The sequence below is a fragment of the Castanea sativa genome, chromosome 1, assembly GCF_040712315.1.
Source record: "Castanea sativa cultivar Marrone di Chiusa Pesio chromosome 1, ASM4071231v1".
In the NCBI taxonomy this organism is placed as follows: Eukaryota; Viridiplantae; Streptophyta; class Magnoliopsida; order Fagales; family Fagaceae; genus Castanea; species Castanea sativa.
The window spans coordinates 25,487,289-25,511,988 of NC_134013.1; the positions used below are offsets into that span (position 1 = coordinate 25,487,289).

Genomic DNA, 24,700 nt, shown 5'->3' on the forward strand with positions numbered 1-24,700 from the left:
AGGAGTCATCCACTCTCTCGTTAATGGTTTTGAGAGCAAGTGATTTGCTTTGCATGTGGGAAGGCAATCCAAGCTCATATGTTTGAAGAGATCCAATGAGCTCTTAAATTTTGATCTCATCCAAATCTTTGCTTTCTTCTATAGCTGTAACCTTTGCACAGTAGCTTTCCGGTAAAGACCTCAAAATTTTTCTCACCACCTTAGCATCCTCAATCTTTTCTCCGAGATTGAGCTTAGCAATTACGATTTCATTGAGATTCCCATAGAATGAATCAAATGACTCATCGTCACTCATCTTGAGCTCTTCAAATCGGGTGGTAAGCATTTGGATCTTTGTGCCCTTAAATTTCTTAGTACCTTCATAGGTAGTCTCAAGAATCATCCACGCTTCCTTGGCGGTCTTCACATGAGATATCCTGTGAAATTCATCTGTAGACACACCACAAAAGATAGCATTAATTGCTTTACTATTGGCATTTGCCAAAGCAAGAGCTGCCTATTCCATTTGGACCTGGCTGTCTTGGGTCTAACATACCCATTCTAAACAGAATCCCACGTAGGCTCACCTATAGCACAAAGGAATGCCCTCATACGGACTTTTCAAAACGTATTGTTGCTCCTATCAAAGTATGGTGGAGCATTAAGCGATTGTCGATTCATCACAAAAAGGGTCTAGGATCGCACTTAAGTAATGAAACCACAACAAGTGCACCCGCTCTGATACCAAATGAGAGTTTGGATTTGTGTTAAAAACACAAGAGCTGTTCAGACCCCAAATTAAAATATTACGGCTCGGTTGATTTTACTTTAACTTAAACTAAGTGCGGAATAGAGTAAATACGAGTGAACAAGCAATAAAAGTACTCTAAGCCATATTCATCATATCATAGCAGTAAAATAAAAGCTAAAAGAGTAGGGAAGAGAAATGCAAACACAAGATAACACGTCGATGTGTTGTCGAAGTGAAAACTAAAGAACTCGGCGAAAAACCTCTCCGCCGCCCTCTAAGCGGTAAATCAATCCACTAGACAATAAGTTGGGATATACAAATAGTAAGAGACCCTCCAAGCCTAATCTACCCAGTGCACCTAAGCCTTCTAAGCTCCTACTCCAACAAGGCTTCTCGGAACCGTGTCTTGTTTAACTTTCCGGATCCCGCAGTGCACCCAATTACATCCGCCAAAACTTGGTTTCTTCTAATGCTTCCCGACAGCACCAAAACTTCACTTGACAATCAGATTAGGTGTGGTAAGTGTTTGGGTTATCAACCTCTCAAGGATATGGATATGGAGAGGTAGAAGTATGAGGAAAACCACAAAGGATTGTGTAAATGATTGTGGGTATACAATCTCTAACTCTCAAGTGTGTTTGCTAGGGGTTTCTCTCTGAAAAGCACTCCTTACAATATATGGGTAATGTGGGTATATATAGTGTGGGTGAAGACATGGTGGAGCAGATAAACCAAAATAGCAAAACAGAATGTTTCATGAGTATCTCGCGGGAAGGCCTTACCTGTGAGATACTCGTGAAAACCGACTGTCACCAGATTGTCACGACTCTTCATATTCCAGTCACGTGCTCTTCACGTGGCTTATTTCGTAAGAAGGTTACTCGCGAGATACCCGTAAAAACCACTCCTTCTTCAATGCAAGCTTGAGTCTTCACACTCTCTCTCACACACAACCCATACAATGAAATCCCACATAAAATATAGGGTAAACATGATTGAACAAAATTACAATCAAATTTGGCACGGAATTAAACCCAACACAAAATAATTGCAAATAACAACTTTACAACTTTCACCAAGAATAATGTTTAGATATAAGCATTTCGTACCCATTTTTTTAAAAAGAAATTGTTAAAATGGGGTAGTTATCATTAAAATTGTATCACTCAATCCCATAAAATAAAATAAAAAGTTGTATCATTCAAAATTTCAAACCATGGGATGTTTAGCACGCATAATACAACCGTTGACATCATTAACACCTTGGAATAAAAATTATGGGCTCACTCTATCAAGAAAAAGACTTACGCGCCATACCGGATTGAATGCATAATAAGCATAACATAACTTACCCTCCATCCTTTCATAGGAGAAGATGATGTTTGGTTAAAGGCAATTGACTAATAACACCCCTAGAAATAGATCACTTGTTAATTTTTTATACAAGATAGAAATTATATTATAGTATAATCTAAGTATATATGTGTGTGAAACTCCCTTTTGAAGACTTGAACAATTGAACTTTAGTCCTTGCCTCCCATACTCCACAAGCACTTATACTTGTGGAGCATCTATCACACCAAGGATGCGCGGTAATAATCACTTTTTAATTTTTAACTTCTCATCACTCTAAAAAAGAGATAGGATTAGCATTCCAATATATATAAATCAGGTGTTTGAAAATTATTGTTATTCATTTAAATAGTCTAAATTACAGGTATTATCAATTAGCTCAATGCAATTTGTCAAAAAACTTGTGACTTAGTGGTATGAGTATGACCCTTTGCTTATTAATTAGAAAAGCTGGATTCTAACCCCTTTACCTCAGTTGCAAGCCAAAAAAAAAAAATCCTAGCTCAATCCAATCTCAATTAAGAGGGAGATATGCTTAAGATTGAAATTATCATATGAGGAAGTTATGAATACATTGTAAAATAATTCCGCCATTATTGACTTCTAAGGTCCATTTAGGAATCTTGACTGTATATAATTCCTCCAGTAAGACCTGCCTATTCTACGCCAGAGCCGTATTCACATCTTCTCTTGTTGATGAAGTCACAATTTATTAGTTTTGAAGTCCCTAGCCTCTTGCTATATATGTTGACTTTGTTGATTACTATATAATGATCTCGTAGCTGACGTGAGAATGGATAGGTGTTGAAAAGTCAATTTTTTTTCCTCTAAAATTTTGTTTTAAGAACAGCATTACTCTTTACTATAAATATGCAACGTTAACACCTCAAAATTGGTATAGGAGGGAATATGGCTGGCAACAAAGTTGGTGTAATATATCTTCTCCTTTTGAGTAGTAAGCTCCTACTCCTCAAAAATTGCTGTCATCTTGATTTATGCTCTCTTTCTGTTTGTTTAGCTTGTGCTTTTTCTTTTTTCCCCATATTATTATATTTCTCTATTTGAAAATCTAATGTCCATATACTCTCCTATAGGTGCAAATTCTTACATGCAAAAAAATTAAAAAAACTGTGTAGCACTAGCACTAACTTGGGAACTTTTACCCGGCAAAAGTTCGATGGTGGTAACAAAAATATGCTTTACAAAAATCAATATCGCCATAACTAAAATGAACAGCACATTTGAATTCATTTTGTCCAAATTATATAGTTAAATAATTAAATCCACCGTTGCTTAATAGTTTAAACTTTGAGTCATGCTACAAACATAAACTATTTTACAACATTTTTTCAAACTGCTGATGTAGTTTTAACATATCCAAATAATTATTGGTAAACAAAAATATGATATTATTGGTGGATTCACATTAAAAATAGTAAGAATTATCCACATCAATATGTAGTAAAAGGTTTCTACAAAAAAAATGTTGTAAAATAATTTGTATCTAGCTATAGCATTACAATCGGTAATTTAACATATTTAACAAATAAATAATTCTCAATCTCATATGTTGCATTCTTTATCATTGAGTAGGTGCAATCCTACTGGTCTTCAATCCAGAAATTGCGAGCGCAAAAGTATGCCCACTATATTGCACACAAGATGCAGGATACATGACCTGCCCATCTTCAGGAAATAAGCAACTTAATCCGCCCTGCAATTGCTGCTTGGCTCCAAAGGGCTGCACCGTTTACCATGCCGATGGAACTGCAATTTGTACTGGAACTTGATGTGATGGACATGGCGATCTTTTATATTTACATGTTTGGAGGGAGTGCGTGTTTGATTTGCAATAAAAAGTAGTCAGTACTATGGCTCAAGAATGTTAAATAAATTAAAAATGTAGAGACTTCTTCATTTTCTCTACGTCATTATGTGCACTTGTCTGTCTTCACTAATCGTTACACTTTAACTGAACTCTAGCTCAACGTTGTTAATCTCCATTAGAATTCTACTAATGTGAATGATGACAACTGTTAGAAACTAGAATATGAAATATGAAACTTGTTAGATTTCTTTTCGTCATTTTATATTGTAGAAGAATACTCATTGGTAATGAGTCTAGCAAATGAATAAAACTAAGAAGTTTGACGAAAATTGCTGCTTTAAATACATTATATACCGAGGAATAACTTCTTAGCCAACTTGGAATATACTTGAGAGCCTAGAAGAAACTTGCAACAAAATATATGGGTTTTGATTTTGAATAAAGCTAAAATTTAGAAGAAAAAAAATTAATAAGCCCAACAACAAAAGTAGAAATTTCTTAATCATAAACTTTAGAAAAAACTCATTTAAATCTTAGTAAATTTGAAATAAATCAATTAAATAAGATATCAATAGATGAATAATCGTTTGGCTGGTACATTGAAAGAAATATAACTCGCAGGATTGATAATGAAGATATTATGTAATGATTTTAAAATATAAAATATCGTAGAAAGCAATCGTAAAAATTTATATATTTTAGTTTTAGTTTCTAGTTTTATTTTTTAATTTTATTTTTATGATGTCGATATATTTAAGTTCTCTTTTGTTTTAAATTTTGTATAATTTATGTTTTTTATTAACCTTTCTAAAAAATTATATTGGAGATGTTACTGCTTTTAAACCAAACTTTTATTATCTAGTATACTATATGATATGATACAAATAACGCTTGTGAAATTATGGACATTTTATATACAAAGTATACACTAACAAGCGTGTAAGAATATTTTCACAATTGTATAGCAATTGGAATTCGCCAAGTACTAGGTCTTATTATTTCAAGTCAACGTTATTATTTCACAAGCACAAAGTAATGGGTCTTTGATTAACTTTCTCTAAAGTCATAAGAGGCCCAAATTTTATTCAACTACTCGGGTTTGTGTTCCTTGTCGAGAATCCAAATATTTTTGGATTGGGTTCATGGCCCATAAAAATATTCACTTCACGGGACGGACTCAAGACATCCAACATTTTCTCTACATCGCGTAATGGACTTAAAGGAAACAGTATTTTTCTACTTCAAGGATTGGGCCTATGGTTTCTATTTTCTCTATATCATAAATTGGACTCACGGCCTAATACTTTTCCTCACTGGATGGATGGGCTCATAGCCAGAGTCGTGTTACTATAGAAAATAAGCTTAAAACCCAAATCTTATTACTTCATGAAATGATTTCAATATCTAAATCTTGCTACTTCATGAACTGTACTCAAGGACCATGACATTTCCAACATCACATGGTGAGTCAATAAGCGGTACCCCTCTCTTATGATACAGATTGGGCTGTAGCTCATATTTCTTTCTCACTGAATCAAGACTAATCACTCATATTATTTCTATCACCTATCAAGGAGCGATAAATTTTCAATAAAGGCCCATATATATACAAAATGGGCTTTAGAAGAAACTTTATGTCAATTGGTGTATTTAGGGTACAAATCACAAAACCCATTATTATCTCTTGATGACTTATGTAAATCTATACCATTACTCACATCGGTCAAGTTAAAATTATGTAAATTTACATTATTGCTACAGTAATTATATAAATATATACAATTACTATTCACATGTAAATCTATTTTTTAATACTTTCTTTACTCCTATGCACAATGGAGAGAGAGGGAGAGAAAAAAAAACTGATAAAAATAATATTTTATTAAAATGTAGTAGAAAATAAATAATTTGATGTAGATGTGTTTGAAAAGTGGTTATGTAAAATAAAAAATGCATGTTTTTATATTAAAACAGAAATAAATTTTTGCATAAGATGATGCAAATGCTTATGGTGGATAAAATAATGCATTTGGTCAAAGCGCAAGGCAACCAATCAATCCACATTTTACTAAAACAAAATAGTGCAATGAAAAAATATAGTCACATGGTAGCTTTGGAACAAATGAAGGTCTACTTCACATTTGTATTAAACAATAAGTCTACCAACTCATTTATATGCAATCTTTTACTCTCATACCATAATAAATTACCAATTTTCTCAAAAGGTTGAGCTATTAGGAAATAATGAATTCAATCACTTAACCATAATTCTAGCACTCCTCCTCACATAAGGTATGAGTCTAAACTCCTACTTAACCATATTAATAGTGAATTTAATCACTTAATTATAATTTTAACAATAACTTATTTACTCGTATGAACAGATTTTGAGAGTAAGCATGACAAAATTCATGGTCATCTCGTGCCTACTATTTGTGAGCAGGAGATGATAAAAAATTGAACCGTACCAAAATGAGTATTGCCTAAATGTAAAATTGTGCAAAATATACACCGAGCTGTGCAAATGAACAGTAACCGTGTAAATATACGCGGTTATTGTTCACGTTTAAACGATTTTTTTATTCTTTTTTTCTCTCTCTTTTATCAAACTACTTCTCTTCCCCTACCATTACAACAACTCAGGGCGCCAGAATAACCACCAAATCCAGCGCCACCACCAAACACCACAACCTACCACAGAAAATTAATCACCGTTCGTGTAAATAATTTACTCATCAGCTCTCTAAGTTTCACATCTTTCTGTAAGGGTTGTTAATTAGGGGGTGAATTTTTACAAATTTCTCTAGTAGCAAGACTTGCTCTAAGTAAACACGCATGATAATTAATATTGTTGATAATATAAAACAATCTTTGAATTGATCCTAAGCTACGCACATGTTTTCATAAATGTGATATCAGCCAGATTGGTGAACCTGTCCCACACGGCAGAGTACAAATACTACTCAAAGCCGCCAACTTCATCAAAGTCAAGCAAGTAGCGTTGATGAAATAAAAGCAACAATCTTTTGAGGGATTGATATCTCAGATGACCTGCAATATGCACCATATTTGCCCAATTCAAAGTTATACACAGTGTGAATCACACTAGCTAGAAACAGATTATTGCAGATAATGTTGACTTTGAATAAAGGCTAAGTTATCTGTTAGCGTCTCTCTTTCTCTATCGGTGCAATATAAATATGCGATGTTAACCCTTCAAAACTCTTAGGGAAAATATGGGAGGACAAAAAATTGGAATTATGGTTATTCTTCTATGCGGTATGATCATACAACTCGTCACTTTTTAAAATATCGAAAATCATATTTATGGGTTTGGCATCTGATTCTGAATAAGTGATTAGTATACGAATAAAAGATGGACATTTCCATCTTTTCTTGGTATACTTTTATTATTTTGTTGTTTCTATGAATTAATATGTAATTTTAAATATATATTGTCACTAATATTACATTACTGAACACAAAATGCATATTCAAAGTCATCTAAAAATGTATGGCGTTGTTAATGTTGGCAACCAGGTGCAATTCTATTGGGATCAGTTAATCCAACAAATGCATGCCCACAATATTGCTTGGACTACGCCTATATGACTTGCCCATCATCAGGTAGCCAGAAGCTTGATCCGGCCTGCAACTGCTGTTTAGCTCAAGGCTGCACCCTCTACCTCGCCGATGGAACTTCAACTTATTGCGATTGATGGAACTCGCCATTAATTTGCATGCTCTTTCTTAAATATGTATGTTTGCAAATAATGAGATTGGATTTGCAACAATAATACATTATAATAATAATAAAACATTAGAGTCTTTATTGTCTCTATATTCTCTTATGTAATTATTATTATTATTTTGGGTCTTTGAGCGTGTATTATTGCCAACCAAAAGTAAAAGATCAGCACAGTACAGACTAAGCAACAAGGAAACTAAAGTCCGACACAAGAATTAACAAAAATACAGCACAAAACAGATGTTCCATATTTAGCTTCATTATTGCAATTTAGAGTTAATAGAACTCTTCACTGTCATAGAAAGAATTCTATTAAACAACATACCCTCAAAATTGGATTCGCATGCTCATGAGATGGCTTGTTTGTTTCATTGATGAATCAGTTTTGTTCAGGGGAGGCTTGAAGCATTTGAGGGCTTAAGGCAAAAATTGATTATCTTGTTTCATATGTAAAATTACTATTAATTAATATGAGGCATGTAGATTTTTTTTTTTTTTAAAGTTTATAAATAGAAAACTTTTTGACAAAACTTTTTATATTTGTTGATGTGGCAAATTGATAGTAGTGAGTAAAAAAATGATGTTAGTGATGAATCTAGTTGAAAACTAGTAAAAGTTTGCTAATTTGATTATTGTGAAAAATGTTATGAATATTTTTGTGGATTACTTTCTTTCTTTTCTTTTTTCTTTTAGAAGTGCTACATTCAAAACGTTTTTCATAACAAATTTTAGGCGTTAAGTTATTTCTTGTTTTTCTATTTGAACCTACTGCTAAAATTATTTTTTTTTGCTGTCAATAATAGCCTTTAACAATTTGCTATTTAAGATTTATTTGTAAAAATATTGTGAAAAATATTATGAACATAGCATTTCTTTCTCTTTTTTATTTTTTTTTTATTTGATAAGAAAATTTTATTTTATTTATTTGTTGATATTTTGGCTTAATTAATACTATTTGTTAAAATTTAGGGGCCTTTTTTTTACTTTGGGTCTTAGGCAGCTGCATCAGTGGCTTATACCATTGAGCCGGCACTGATTTTGTTGTAAAATTAATTCAGAGAATGAATGGCTACAAAAAGAGTCAGCTAAATGACACTGGTATATATTTTGTTAGCCATGATCATTGCTCGGATGCTTAAGTTAGAAAACAAGTTTTCATTGCAAAGGCAAGAGAACTATTTTCTAGGAAAATTGGTTATGCGCGCGCCTTATGTCTTGAATTTTCATTTTTTTAAAGGTGATTACTGATGGAAAACTGTTTCCATGAATTTTGCTGTCGTGCTAAGTGGAAGGAAACGACTTGTAAATTGTAATTGCTAACTAGGGTTATAAGTTACAACTCATGGAGTAAGATTAACTCATATTGGCAGTTGTTGAGGTCTCTTTCTTCGTAGCCACGTCACACAATTTAGGGTATTTGTCCCTAAGTGGAGTAGGCCACTTTCTTACCGACACAATAAAATGAAAGAACTGTATGCCACTTTGGGTAGGAAATCAGGGAATGGACGTGAAATGAGTTCCCAAAATTCCAACTTCCCAATTTTTTTTACAATTCAACAAACCGTACTTGCTTGGTATTGACATGCCAGACTCACTCATATGCCTAACCACATATGCCACAAAAAAGTGTTGCTTGTATATGCATATGTAGATGAAGATGTTGCTACACTGCCAAAACTTTTGCTTCCCTGAGAAATAGAGCCCACCCAATTATTTCCATTAATGAAGACCAAGGCACCCGGCCCTTAGAAATTCTTGATACTCCTCCTTCAATGGTGTACTTAGATCTAAGAATCAAATGAACCCAAATAGAAAATTTTTTCCCATTAAATCTAGCATGTGAAAAATATCGTTCAAAATTCTAAAAGTAAACTAAAAACTTTTAGCTGAAAATACTATAGATAAAGGTAAAAATTAGCTGATATAGTACAGTGAGACTCAGGAATAATACTAAAAAATATAGTGGGATCCATGAATAATAGCAAAAATAAATTGAATAGTAAAATAATTTGGCAAAAATAATCTTTACCAAATGGATACTATATCATGCATATTAATTCGCACAGTTCCTAACACTATAACCTTATAGCTAGGTTATATTATTTCTAATAATTAGTACTTCACCACCATTAATTGACTAATATGTGGCAAACCAATCTCAATTGGAGTCTTATATCCGAGCAGGTGCTGAATCAAAAACCTAAGTATCATTAAACAAACCAATAGATATTATTACAACATGCAATCACTACCTTCAGTATCATCCTCTAAGCACTAGCTATATCATTGGTATTATGAGCCTTATATGTTAGGAACTCAGTGGTTCCTAAGGGGGATGGGTGGGAAGTGTATGGAAATTGTATGTGAATTGACTTCATTCAATGCCATCTTCCTCCATAGAGAAATATTAAGAAAGAAAGTAATTGATTTATTCTTCAAGACACGCTAATGATGGTTACATGCAATGGTTCCTAAGGGGGATGGGTGGGAAGTGTATGGAAATGGATGAAAATTGTATGTGAATTTACTTCATTCAATGTCATCTTCCTCCATAGAGAAATATTAAGAAAGAAAGTAATTGGTTTATTCTTCAAGATATGCTAATGATGGTTACATGCAACTATTTATAGAACTCTCGATTTCATCTTATTGGCCAAACATGACTTAACCCTATTGGCTTACTAATTAAGTATATGTACTCACCAGTTAATCCATGTGATTAATGAGTTACATGTGTTTAGGAATCTAACTAACTCTATCGAAATTCCACCACTTGTAACTAACTAATGACATGGATTACAATGAAATGAAATAAAAATTACAATATGGAAGCACAAAAACTACCAACAACCAAATGTGGGGTTCCTAACCAGTTTTTTAAGATAAGGCAAGTTTTGATACCGATTTATTCTTGCCTGTTTATTTTGAGTGTGGCTAGAAAACAATGGGTTTATACAAAATATAAATAGAAAAATAAATGAAATAATCATAAAATAACACAAATTTATGTGGTTCAAGCTTGGCCTATGGGACATCAAGGAAAATGTTTCACTATGAAAATGGGGAAGTACATATGTGGTATAAAGGCACTCTCATAAAACTGAAACCCCAAATACACCCAAAACTTCTCTCTCACCACAACTAGCCCACCATATGAGTTCTTAATTCCCTAAATCTGTGTACAATTGACCAAAGTTATGTGTATGCTAGAATTTAGGTGTGGATAATAAAATATTTAAGTGTGATACAAGGCCAATTAGTACTTGTCCTACACGGCAATGGAAGAGTACAAATACTACTCGAAGCTAAGTCCTAGTTGTGAGCGAAACCATGCCCACCAACTTCATCAAAGTCAAGAAAATAACGTTGAAGAAATAAAACCAATAATATCTGTTTGCTTCTGAGAGAATGATATTGCCCACTTCACAGTTACAATGCTTTCACACTAGTCTAAGATGATTCATGATTGTAGATAATGTTAACTTTGAATAAAGGTTACCTAAGCCATCTGATTAGCTTGTATGACATTCACTTGAGACAATTTCAAATACGAGTTGCATATACCAATTTCTTCTCTCTCTCTCTCTCTCTCTCTCTCTCTCTCTCTCTCTCTCTCTCTCTCCTTTTTTATATAAATATATATATATATATATATATATATATATATATATTCTTTTAAGAATTCCTATAAATATGAGATGTTAAACCTCAAAAATGTTATGGAAAATATGGAGGGTCACAAAATTGGAATAATGGTTCTTCTTTTTTGCGGTATGATCCAATTTGTCACTTGTGATAATCTCAAAATCATAATTATTTGGTTTGTCTTCTAATGAGTTCAATTATGTCCATCTTTTCTTTGTATAATTTTATTATTTTGTTGTTTCTATGAATGATTTTAGGATTGTCATTACTATTACAATACCACATATATGCATGTTCAAATTTTTCGCATCTATCTTTGCAACTGCATGCATTAGGTGCAACGTGCTTACCTCCATAAGAGAAAAAAATTTCCTGTAGTATTTTAAAAAAGTATTTTCTATATAATATTGTCAACTATATATCTAGGTACAATTCTATTGGGAGTTGATCCAACAAATGCTGTGAAAGCTTGCCCAGATATTTGCTTGGCCTATGCGTATATGACCTGCCCATCATCAGGGAATCAGAAGCTTGATCCGGCCTGCAACTGCTGTTTTGCTCCCGGCTGCACCCTCTACCTCCCCGATGGAACTTCTACTTACTGTAATTGATGGAACGGACAATTCACACGCTCTGTACAATCTCCAATATGCTTGCAAATAATGAGATTGATGTGTGACAAAAATAAATAATAAAAATAAAACAAGGGAGACTTATTGTCTCTATGGTCTAATATATATGCGCATTTATCCTCTTCCTTTTCTTTTTCTTTTTGGGTTTTCAAAGAGCATGTACTACTTCTAAATAAACAAAGAAGCCAGAAAACAGACCCAGCAGACTAACTAACAAGGCAACTACTGCAGTTGACACAAGAACAAAAATACAACACAATAGAGATTACATTTAGCTTTATTGCAAATTCGAGCTAGTAGAGGAACCGTGAGCATATCCATATATTATAGAACAACCAGTTAACTAATTGGTTGCCCGTGGCTCATTCGGAGTTTGATGTGTCCAAATTCCAATGAACGGAATCTCATGTTCAGGGGATGTTTTTTTTTTATGGGAAAAACGGAAACTTTATTTAGATGAAAAGAAATATATAGCATCTTGAACCACCAGGGATTTAATAATGGATGAATTTTTTCCTATCCAAGTTACAAAAGAATCAATTTCTTTAACATGTTTTGCCAAAATATGAGCTGATTTGTTTCCTTGGCGCTGCACATGTAGAACCTGAAATGATCTGAACTCCTGCAAAATAGACCAGGATAACGGCAATAGAGACCAGGGAGGCCGAACCCAAGAGAGCATGAGAGACAATGCATGAATCACCTTCGAAGATAGCATCTCGGATCCCAATATCCCAAGCAAAAAGTATGGCTTCATCCATTGGTTTTGGAGTAATTCTGGTGCCACACATAATTTTACAACTTTGCCTACAACTCGCCCATGTGGTGAGTTGTGGTTGGTGGAGAGGCAATGGTGCCACACCCCCCCACCAAACACAACTCGCCACATGGGCGAGCTGTGGGCAAAGTTGTGCAAATATGTGTGGCACCAGAATTTTTCTTGGTTTTGCTTCAACTTCAATAGGGCCAAGGGGCAGTGGCAGGTGCTTTTCACGGATCACAACACCAATTCCTAAGGAGTTTGTCGCAGAGAAAATGGCAGCATCAGTGTTTACCTTATACCATGGTGAGGCCAGGGGGACCCAACGTTTGCACAAGCAGCATCAGTGTCCAGGGGATGCTTTTGTACTTTCCCATAGTTCTTATTTTTGCTTTGATGGTTTTCCTTTTATACTTCTTGCTCGTGGAATTAGTAGGAACCTTGCAACCTTTGTCATGAGAAAATATTAGTTTATCAAAGACAACACCAAATTTTGGTGCAACCAAACGCTGCCTTACTAGCAAGGCTGCAAACAGATGGTTTGGTTATGCATAATTAAGTAGGCTCAATGCCTGGTATATATGCAAGCTTGCAAGGGACGGATATGTACTCATCTTGATGGCTGCGTATGCATTCTTTAGCCTCAGAAGAATACCAAGGGCATATTGAAGCCAAAACTTGAATCAATTTGATCAAATCAACCTGTTTTTCTACCCTAAACCTCTAAAAATCATCACTGTAGCCTACCTAGACCCAAACCATATCATTCAACTCATAAAAAAATAAAAATTAAAGCACCCTCAACCAAGCAGATCAACAAAATTAATTGAAGGAAGAGGAAAAGGAGAGCAAAAGGCATACTGATCCTGCTTGTGCAATCCTAGAGATGTACTTCTCAAGACAGAAAGAAATTTATATGCATAGGAATTGGCCTCTCCTAATCAAAAATCCATTCGGTCCTAACCTGATCCTCCACAAGTCACAAAAATCCATTTTCCCAAACAAAGTTGGAACACGAGCAAACGCTAGAAGTGAGATAAGAAATATTCACTTTCCATATAGTACAAGTATCAGAAGCGAGACATTAGACAAATAACAAATTGCAATTTTCACGAATTATAGAACCTTTAGAGATAAGGACGAATTGGAATCTCAGAAGGTCAGTTTCAAATTATCAAAAGTTAAAGGGTAGTTTGTTTTTCCCACTAGATTATAACTTCAGGGAATTCGCACCGAAATTTATTCAGCATCCATACTAATAACAAAGTGGACATCAGCCTGCGTTTGGATCCTATGTCCATGTCCAGCGTTTTAGGCCTTTTTTTAGAGTTTCAACAAAGTTTTCATTAAAAACGAGTCATACGGCACAATTCACACAATTAAAAATTATTTTGGTACAGCATTTTCAGTTTTCAGCAAAATAAGTGGTATCTAAACACACCCTTGTAGAGGATGTTCTCTGTATCGGAAGACTCCCTGATTTCAAAAAGCTCTTCTTATGTGAAGTTGTAAACTCCACATGTAATAAAATAATATAGAGAAAAAAAATAGTAACATCTTTTGTTTGATACATTTCAAGTGGGCAAAGAGGATTAGACCCCTCAACAATCAACATCTCCTTTAAAAACAACAAATATCAGCTACTTGTTCGTGGTAGGGTTTTTTTTCCCCCCAATTTATTGAGCTTATTAGATTCATATACAAAATTTCAAAGTTTTTTTTTTTTTTCTAATCTTTTGTTTACCATTGAAAATGAGTTCCACAAAGAAGATATAAAAAATAAATAGAAATGTTTTTTTTATTTGATTTCATTCTTATATAGAATTACAACACCTCTTCTCTTCTATTACTATTAAATCAATCTTTGAAGTTGATTTGTTGATTTTCCTTAAACCTTTTCATGTCTATAAAATTCAAAACTGTATTTGGAGTTCTTCGGTAGAGATGTCAGATCCATTTGCAATTTCAAGATCTACAACCATACGGAAGAGGGAACAAGCATTTATTGTCCTCATACCAATCTCCATTGCTTCCATCCTTCTACTCTTATTCAACTTTGGGTCATGCTAACAAGTGTCTTTAGGGCAATGGTTAATAAATCATTTTAAAAAAGTTTTGACACGACTTTTATGGAAAATAAAAAAAAACTGTCAAAATATTAATTTTTTAACATTTCCCTTCTACTTTTACTACCTTTGTCATCAAAGAGGCTTTGGGTCAAGATTAGCCTCTACAGAAAGCAATAATAATGACATTTCTAAGGAATGATTAATTAGTATTTGTCTCTGTTCAAAACAATTCGTTAATTCATTTTGTGCCACAGTGTGAATACATGTGTAATTCTTTTAGGATCACACACTTTGTCACAACTTGATGACATATATAATTGTGATTGATGAAACATCAGTTGCATATGGAGTCATCACTTTTTTTCCACCACTCACACGTACATATTATCAAAGTTATGGTGAAGTGTATTACAAAGTGTGTGTCCACGTACTTTCTCTAATATTTTTATTGTTTCTATTTGTGATTCAGCAGCCTGAATTGGGTTTGAAGAAAGAAATGAAAGAAATGCTATCGGTTGTGGCATACAAGGAGAGCTTCTCCATAGGAGATGCACTGTGAGTGGAGTTACTTTATGTTAACTCTTTACAAACATGCTACAGTAGTTATGGTATATGTATTAATTCATTGTTCATGGTTGCTAAAAAAAAATTAGCAATACACACCTAGGTAATGCTTATTTTGGGTGTGTATGTTTGTAAAATAGCAATTTGGGGGTTTTACATCCCTGTGCTAATGCTCTAAAACAATGTCATTTTCAACACGTTAGGGGAAGGAAATTTGTCTTTTACTTTTGTTTTATTTTTATTTGATTTTTTTGCTTTAAAAAACTCCACAACTCTAACCACCCACGACCAAGAACCATCACCAGAACCCAAAACTGCACTAGCAAAAGCCCATCCAATCAGCCAGCCAGCCACCCTTCACCTCTAGTTGCCCCCCACCCACATAGAAAATCCACCCTACTTAGATCCTTCTCACCACCATCACAAGTTGTTGGTCGATCAATACCTAAAAGAAATAAAACTGAAAATCTCTATTAAGTCAAATGAAACATCAAATCTAATGAAATTCATAAAAGCAGTTACAAATCCATAGAAACCTACAAATGAAGAATGAAGATACCTTCTATATATATCATTTTAAAAACTTGCAATGAACTCTAATAGTTGAAACATGTATGTATTTCATACTGTATATATTTTGCCCCGTACATTTCTAAGTATATTAACTACTCAATTAGAATCTTCTCAAGATGTTATATCCTTAACACCAGCAGCAGTGGTTGGTTAGAAAATGGAAGAAAAAAAAAACTGAATGAAAAAATTTAAATGGAGTCAAAGAGTTAAAGAATTAAAATAAAAAAATTTTAACTTCAAACAAAAAATGAAAATTAACGTTAAGTTCAAAAAATTGCGGGCCCATCAAAATTTTGTTGTGCACCACCCTTATAGTTTATCTTTTTAGCAATTAGTGTAATTCATCTTATAAAAGTTATATATCAATTTAATTCATCTCCCTATCTTTTTATTTTGCTAGATGCTCCGTATGCCTTGGGAACTACCAAACAGATGACAGGCTTCAAAATACCAGTCTGTGGCCACATGTTTCACAAGGACTGCATTGGTTACTGGCTCACCACCCATACCACCTGCCCACTCTGCCGCCTCTCCCTCCTTCCTCCCACGACAACAGTAGTTGAATCAGTTGAAAACTTGATATTCAGTTAGAAATTCGTCACGGTAACGGAGCTTTTGTGGCAGAGAACATTAATGAAACATCTCTTGACGAGAATTCACACGCTTATAATGAAGGGAAAAAAGCTATACAATTCTCTCCAAGATAGAAGAATCAAAAAAATTCTTCTAGCTCTAAAGGGTACTAGTCAATTATCATATATTTTTATTTATGGGTTTTAATTGATTCACATCCCACTCACACTCTTTTATATTATGTGTAAATTGAATATTCTTAAAAAATATTGACACCTTGTGTGAATGTGTGGATATTATGTATATAACCAACAGTGTAAAATAATAATATTCCTTTATATAATTATATTGATGAAGTTCTAATATATTTGTGTGTGCGTGTGCACTATGAAAAAGATTGAGAGCTAGCTAGCTTAACAGCCCACAATTTTTAGCATAACGATCATTATATATATTTGCTCCACACATCATAACAAGGGAATAATTTAAATGTTATGACCTCTATTCTTTTTTAAGAAACCAAACAGAAACTTCTTTTTTTTTTTTTTATAGATTTTGACTAGCATTGTTATTTTAAACAACTTGGATGTCTAGAGGAACAACCTCCGTCTAGATAAGAATAGGATTAGAGAGAAGAGCTTGTCTACTGAGCTGGTAGGCTACCAAGTTCTCCTGACAACGTACATGACATAACTTGAGCTCATGGAAAGAGGCCGCTAAGGCCTTGACATCATTGATAATTGTAGTTTCCATGATTCATACTCCCTTTAATGACACATCAGCATGTAGGTTCCTTTTCGCAAAGGCAAGATACGTGGTACTCAATCTCCCTTAAAACAGTTTTAGATTCAAAGCCGGCACGAGCCTGAGAGTACGTGGAGTCTCTTAAAAAGAGACAAATAAGTCGCCACCTGGTTATAAGTCCAAGAACCAAAACATGACTCCATGAAGGCCTTTTTACCAAACCAAGTCTAGAGTTAGGATATAGGATGGGAAAAGGTTAGACACCCCAAGCCTACCCAGCCATAATCAGCCTTCATATATCATTGCGTAACTAGATGGAGTATAAACTATCCTAAAAGCTCAAACATGTGTACGCTTGTATCTAAGGCCTAGGTGTGAGTCTACATGTCATGTGAGACAAGTGAGGGAAAGCTGATAAAACATGTGATCATGGAAGCATAGACATACAGAGAATTAGACAACTCATGGCATCAACTCTTTCCGTTATGGTTCCTCATGGAAAACTAGTTTAGGTACTCATCTTGGTTGGTACCAAAGTCTCATCAAACAAACAAAGCTAATTAGCCTTTAGAGTTTCATATCATGAAGTTCAATATACAAATTCAACGTGGGTGCTAACAGCTTTCAGTATACAAGGAGTTATGCCTTTTTTTGTGTTTTTCCATCCTTTCAAATATATAACTACAAAGTTCTTAAGCATTATTATCTCTCTCCTCTTTGCTCTGGTGTTAGCCCACCCTGCCCGCAGCTAGGGCAACTCTTTAGCCCGAATCCTTGGCAATCAAAACATCTATGCAAATGCACATTAAAAACAAGTAGAAATCATTTAGGCCAGGAAAGTTATAAGTTACATATTCTTCAAACTAAGCAAAATGATTTTTAAAAATAGTAATGAACTTACTTCCAGCGCTCAAAAATATTTCCATTCTTTTTGTTTCTTCCTGTGCCCTAATGAAAGATGAAAAAAGCGTTAGTTTCCCAGTATTGCAAAAACGTATGAGTGAAAAAGGAAAAAGAAAAATGTAATTCTGCATTAGGTAAAAGCTGATCAACATAAACTATATTAACATTTATATTGCAATGAGACGAATGATCATTATTATATTTTGTCAACTCTTAAAAAATCCTTGTAAGAATATTGTTTGGTAGAAAGCACAAATTGTTCATGCATGTGTATTTTATTTTAGAAAAAAATATATTATTTTACTTCTTGCTTCCTTAAATTCAACAAATTCCTTAAGCACAATCATCTGGAATAAGTTATAGGAAATCGATTAATTTTCACACATGGAAATTTATGTAAGCATATACTTGACTGAAAAGGCACTACAATCTTCTTCTTCTTCTTCTTCTTTTTTTATGATAAAAAAAGGAATACAATCGGCTATGTATGAGAACCTAATCTTCTGATTAACTAGACTTGGTACCTCTCGCAAAAGAAATATGCATATAAACGCGTTATAAAATGAATTACCTTGCATCCTGAGCACTCTAGAGCACCTTTTCCTCCACATGTTTCACAACTTTTCAAGATCTGCAGACAATTAGAAATATGAATGTAAATCCAAGTCCAAATATACATTATACCAGTAAAAGCAACGGAGAATTGCTTGAAGGTACTCTTGCTTTAGTTGCTAGGTCCTTCATGTTTCTTTGTGTCCATATAAATTTATAATCCAGTCAGTCAATCAAGCCCCCTAAAAATTTTGTTAGTTCTTTCTTTCTCATAAAATGTGTTGACCTGACCATCCATCTTATGCTCTTCCTCTTTCATGCAGATATATGGCGCTTCCCTATGATACCCACAACAAGCAATATCGAAACTATCACATGCTAGTCAAAACTGAGTATGCTTTATGAGTGCTCTTATAGGTTAGGTTAATAAATTAATTAATTAATAAGTCCAGTATTGAGTACATTCAAGTTTATCTTGGTATATATATTACCAACTGTGCCAAAAACTTAACCAATATTCTAACGCTCTCCCAACCTAAACTTTTAGAGTTGAACCCAAGACCTTTTCTTTTGATACAATGATACCATGATAAATTATGGATTGGGAATGTTAAGAAATAGTAAATATAATCATTTAACCAATAAAGTAAAATTTAAGTACTATAATCTCTACATTAGGTTCTCCAATTAAATTTAAACACATGGTTGTATTGATCGATCAATAAAAAACAGACTTGGTTTTCTTTTTCAGACAATTAAATTAAATACAGCCAACTATTTGAATTTAATCCTAACTCCAGTGATGAAGCATTTAGAGAAATAGAATAAAAGTCTAGTTCATCTAATTGATTGTAAATCAAGATTGAAACACATGACAGTATATATAAATATTCAAATGAGAAGCCGCATAAGTGGCAGATTTAATTCGAATACATACTTTTGCTGATCATAGTTGGCTCAAATTTTTTGTTTATTTATTTATACTTACGATAGATTTTCAATTGTCTACTCTATGATAATTTTTTTTTTTATCATCGCTTCAAGACATTAAATGCTTTTTGGTTTAAGGGAGGTTTGAACCACATATATATTCAACAGGCAAATATTTTATGGTAACTGAAGTTGACTGGTTAGCTTATCTTCAAAAGTAATAAATGTCATGAAACAAACGTAGTTTAGAAAATATGACGTAAAGTAGAGCTGTAAAATAAAAGAGAGTTTACCGAATTAAGTGAGAAACCACCAGATTTTGCTGCGAAGGCTGTTGTTGTTCCACGTCTAAGTTCTATGCCATTGCCACCTATGACGATCGGTATCCTTGGACTAAATTGATGAGGATGCTGAAATGTTGGTAGTGGCGGAGGAGTCAAGCTATTGCAACACAGAGAGAGCTCAGCCATTTAATTAACTTTAAGATTTTGCTGTTATTTCTAATGGATATTTATGAGAATTTTGTGTGAACAGTTTCCAGTTGCCTCACCTTTAAACAATTATCCAGGTGAGTCGGCTTCTTTTCCTTGGAAGTTGAAGTTCACACGTGTGAATAATGAGAATCTCGTGACACACACCCGTTGATCCTATAAGCTAAAAGGAGAGCCACTACTTTTTCTTCTCTCATATGGATACATATATTTGTTGCCTAAAAGGCTAAAATGGAATGGGATGTCCATTGGTTTACAATTTTACATTAATGAAATCTTTTTATTTTCGGGGTTGATAAAAAGAAAAGCTTTATATTTAAGTTATATTTGGTTCGGAGAATAAAATAAAATAAAAATTTCATCGTGTATATTTATATATTTATTATGAATGATACAAAAGTGAAATAATAGGAATTAAATTCCTATAGTGCTTTTATTGAAGTTTGAAAGAATGGGGTAATGTTAAAAAAATATGTTTTTAACTTTACATCCCTTTTCCCTTTTCTTTTTCTCTCTATTTTGGGAAAGATTATATTTTGTTGGGACGGGTGAAAAATCACCCACCCATCAATTTCTCTCACCTCCACCAATTAATGGAAAACACCTATTTTTTCTTTCTCATTTTCTATAATTTTTTCTTTTCACCTCAACCAAATATAGCATAATAGTCCTTTCACTAATTTGGGATAGATTCAATTTTGAATTTTGATCCCTTTTAAAAGGATATAATTAGGCATTTTTATCCATATTTCATCAATTGTTTGTATACACATCTTACATCATGTTGATGTAGCATAGAAAATAATTGAATGCTCTCAAAGTGCAAGAACATAATATTTCTTTCTCTTATATGAATGGTAGATTCCATTATGATGTGAGATGAGAAAGTATAATATTGTTATACAATAAGAATACTGAATAATTACTCAATATATAATAATAGTAAAACAATCAAAAAACAAACAAGTAAAATGTATGTGCAATAAGTCACATAAATGGAAACAGCAGCACACACATGTATCATGCAATCGAATTCTTATTCTTCCTAACATATTATTTATCCTCAAGCAAATATTCACAAAAAGCACATTATGATACCCCAATTCCAAATAAAAAAATAAACCTACTAGTGATGATTGATTGATTGCAAGATCTATCAAGCAGGCTAGGTTAAGTTTGGATTCAATTTGATAGAGTGTGGTCAAATTAGTTTTGGCTCAGAAATTGGTTGAATTAAAATAGGTTACAATACCTTTGACCTCTACTCTATTTTTGACACTTTTAAGTTAACTTGACATGACAAGTATATTTTTTTCACATGCAATAAATAATAATTTTGATGATATTTTCTTTTGTCTTCCTTGAAATATAAATAAGAGAATAATGGACGAAAAAAGTCAAAAATAAAATTTAAATAATACATAAATTCTTTAAGTTTACAATCCATAAATCACTAGTCTAATAGTTTCACAAAACAATAAAAGAAATTTTTTCATAAAAAAAAACAATAAAAGAAAAAACGAATGTCATAGACCATATATCAACCTCACGTGCACTTATTATAGTATATAAAATATGACCTAAAATTAACAAAATAATAACCAACAATTTTTATGTTATCTAGAAATAGATGAATTATACCAGATAATGTTTGTTAGCCAAGTAATTTACACAACATTTAAAAATAAAATATATAGGTAAGATAGTATTTGTTTAATCCAAATTATGTTTGGGTTAACCTATTTTCTACGAGTCCAAAAACCCCCCTTACTTATTCCTTTTTTTTTTTTTTTCAAGTTCAGACTGGTTAACTATCCAAGTCCAATTTGCATGATTCTCACAAAAACCAAAGTTAAATATAGATAAATTGAACCCAAAACATCACAATCTCAACCATTGAAAATCCTAACTATTATTCTTAAGCATAAATGTATGAAATTTATTATTATTATTATTTGATGGTATTTGCCTTATTGTTTCAACTTGGATTTTTTTTTAATAACTATAAAATCAAAATTATATTATTAGTTAGCCAAAGTTTGAAATTATTTTGGTATCTAACAAATCGAGTATAAAGGACTCGATTTTGGAATGCTAAATCGACTGCTTTGAAATCAATTTCAACATCATTTGTAATTGATGTGGATACTTGGTCCACGAAGGCATAGAACTCGAGTCTAGAGGACTCGAGTTTTGTCAAATAGAAATCGAGTCCATAGGACTCAATTTAGTTTTGCTTAACTGCAGACGAACCCACAGACCCAGACCTAAATGCAAAGATCAAAACGCAGTAAAAAAGGCAAAACTCAGACACAGAGATCAACAACCTAAGATCAAAACGTCAATCAACAACGAAGAAGAAAGAAGCAATGATGCAAAACCCAGCAAACCAGAGAAGTAATAACGAAGCAACCTAGGGGCGACAAAAGCTTCAGGCGACGAAGTGGAGAAGATGATGCAAAGCCCAGGTTTCTCGCTGCCGCTCTAGTGGAGGAGAAGAACACATTGGAGTGAAGAGTGGGTTTGATTTGTTTTGGGTTTTGTATTTGGTTTTGTTCATGAGTTTTGGATTTGGGATTTTCAAAAATGGGTTTGGATTTTGAGAAATGGGTTTGGGATTTTGAGAAATGGATTTAGATGAAGGAAGAACTAGCTTGGGTTTTTGGGGGCTTGGAAGAAGGGAAGAAGATGGTGAACAAGACCTGAAATGGAGAAAGAAGGAAAGAAGAGAACGGGACCTAAAATGGAGAAAAAAAAGAAAAGAAAAAAGAACGATGGTAGAAGATGATGAACAAAATGAAATCGAGTCTGTAGGACTCGATTTCTATTTGACAGAACTCGAGTCCTATAGACTCGAGTTCTATGCCTATGTGGACCAAGTTTCCACATTAGTTACGAACGATGTTGAAATCGACTTTAGTGCACTCGATTTAGCATTTCAAAATCGAGTCCAAAGGACTTGAATTGTTATATACCAAATTAGTTTCAAACTTTGACTAACTGATAATATAGTTTAGTTTTTATAGTTATTTTTTTTAAAAAAAAAACCTTTCAACTTGTTAAACTTACTCGTAATTATTTGCATTGAAAGAAAAATAATTTGTCTTATTTTGTGTTTATCTTTGCAAGGATTTTGCTTTTGTGTTTTTAGGTAGTGCGCGTGGCATTATTAGGTTGGTAATGATACTTATCCAATAACAACTTCCATTGAATGGATGATTGATCCAAATCGTGAAAACAACAAAATCATTTGTAGTACTATTAGAGGGCGTTTGGATTCAACTGAAAAGGGCTGCGTTTTGCGTTCCAGCGTTTTCAGCCTTCTTTTTTTTTTTTTTTTTTTTTTTTTCAGCCACAATTGTTGAGCAAGTCTTCCGTAAACAGTGCATCTGTGCACTGTTTACAGATCCACAAATTTCATTTTTCAGCAACTTTTTCATTAAAAATAGGTCCCGCGGTACTATTTACCTATTTTAAAATTATTTTGCTACAGTATTTTCAGTTTTCAGCTTTCAGTAATAAGTTCTATCCAAACAAACTCTTAGTCTATCAAGCCCAAAAGGCTGACTTATTGGGGAATGGTGTCTAAGAGGTTTTTTTTTTTTTTGGATCCTCGAAGAACTCGTATTTTATTTTTCATTTCCATTTTTTTTTTATCCCTTTTATGAATCTAAGAACAAAAAATACTGGGTATCCTATTTGACTTATTCTATATATATGAAAAAAAATTTCTCACTTATATGCTCACAATCTTCAAATTTTTACGAAAATGTCACTGAACTCATGTTGCAGAAAATAAAAATACGAAAAAGTTTTTTTAATTTATAATATATATATATATATATAATGTTTTCATTTTCACTTTTTTTTTTTTTTTGCATTGAAAACAAAAATGAAATAAATAAAAAAACAAATCCAAAAAAGCTTTTCACTAATGGGTCCCGTAAAAAATAGGAAGCAAAGAGGAACCACCATCAAGTTCCTATCCACCACACTGTCACAATTGAATATGATTAGGTTCTAAAAGAATGAGTTTTGTTGAACTTTTGAAAACCCACTTCATATTCAATTTTGTGATATATGAGACAATTGAACTAGCTATCTATAAACATGTGGCGTAATATCTTGATCATATAAAAAATGATTGTGATTAACCATAAAAATGTCGTTACGATGTGTAAATATTTTATGCTTGAAAAAAATGCATAATATTTTTCATCTTCAAACAAAAGTTTGACCACACTAAACACCTCTAAAATTATCAAAACACTTTTAAAATATTTAAAATGATTAAAATACCATCAGAACCTTTAATGAACAAAATACTCTTGAAACAACCAAAATTACAAAAATGCCTCTAAAACCTTTCAATGTCTAAAATACCTTTTGAAACCTCCAAAATATCCTTAAAACTATAAAATGTAAATAACCAAAATACCATTGGAATGCCCAAAATGACCAAAGCACCCTCTAAAACCAACAAAATGACCAAAATTCTTGAAGCCACCAAACTAACAAAAATACCCTTAAAATCACCAAAATAACTAAAATATTCTTGTGACAAGGAAAAGAACCTAAAAATTCTATAAAACTTCCCAAAATGCT

General features: G+C 33.0%; 2 protein-coding genes and 3 long non-coding RNA genes across 6 annotated transcripts; 3 read left to right on the forward strand and 2 right to left on the reverse strand.

The window, feature by feature from the left end:
- Positions 1–103: 103 nt before the first annotated feature.
- LOC142623604 (uncharacterized) lies at positions 104–1,564 on the reverse strand. The gene is made up of 2 exons (XM_075797046.1): positions 1,513–1,564; positions 104–429 (listed from the first exon to the last, which is right to left on the reverse strand). The coding sequence occupies exons 1-2, from the start codon at positions 1,562–1,564 to the stop codon at positions 104–106; spliced, it is 378 nt and encodes a 125-aa protein (XP_075653161.1).
- Positions 1,565–2,967: 1,403 nt separating this feature from the next.
- LOC142622917 (uncharacterized) lies at positions 2,968–4,009 on the forward strand. The gene is made up of 2 exons (XR_012841979.1): positions 2,968–3,038; positions 3,677–4,009. It is a non-coding gene; the product is annotated as an uncharacterized LOC142622917 (long non-coding RNA).
- Positions 4,010–6,983: 2,974 nt separating this feature from the next.
- Positions 6,984–7,767, forward strand: LOC142643531 (uncharacterized). The gene is made up of 2 exons (XR_012845881.1): positions 6,984–7,190; positions 7,452–7,767. It is a non-coding gene; the product is annotated as an uncharacterized LOC142643531 (long non-coding RNA).
- A 3,531-nt stretch (positions 7,768–11,298) lies between these two features.
- LOC142606815 (uncharacterized) lies at positions 11,299–12,037 on the forward strand. The gene is made up of 2 exons (XR_012839179.1): positions 11,299–11,430; positions 11,731–12,037. It is a non-coding gene; the product is annotated as an uncharacterized LOC142606815 (long non-coding RNA).
- A 4,981-nt stretch (positions 12,038–17,018) lies between these two features.
- LOC142609520 (uncharacterized) lies at positions 17,019–20,277 on the reverse strand. 2 transcript variants are annotated; one of them, XM_075781117.1, is made up of 4 exons: positions 19,898–20,206; positions 18,694–18,753; positions 18,121–18,167; positions 17,019–17,386 (listed from the first exon to the last, which is right to left on the reverse strand). In XM_075781117.1, exons 1-4 carry the CDS (start codon positions 20,072–20,074, stop codon positions 17,254–17,256), a joined length of 417 nt encoding a protein of 138 aa, XP_075637232.1. In that variant the 5' UTR covers positions 20,075–20,206; the 3' UTR covers positions 17,019–17,253. The 2 variants fall into 2 exon arrangements, with proteins under 2 accessions (XP_075637232.1, XP_075637241.1); XM_075781126.1 differs by lacking the exon at positions 17,019–17,386 and adding an exon at positions 17,724–18,009 and having other exon boundaries at positions 19,898–20,277.
- Positions 20,278–24,700: the final 4,423 nt, after the last annotated feature.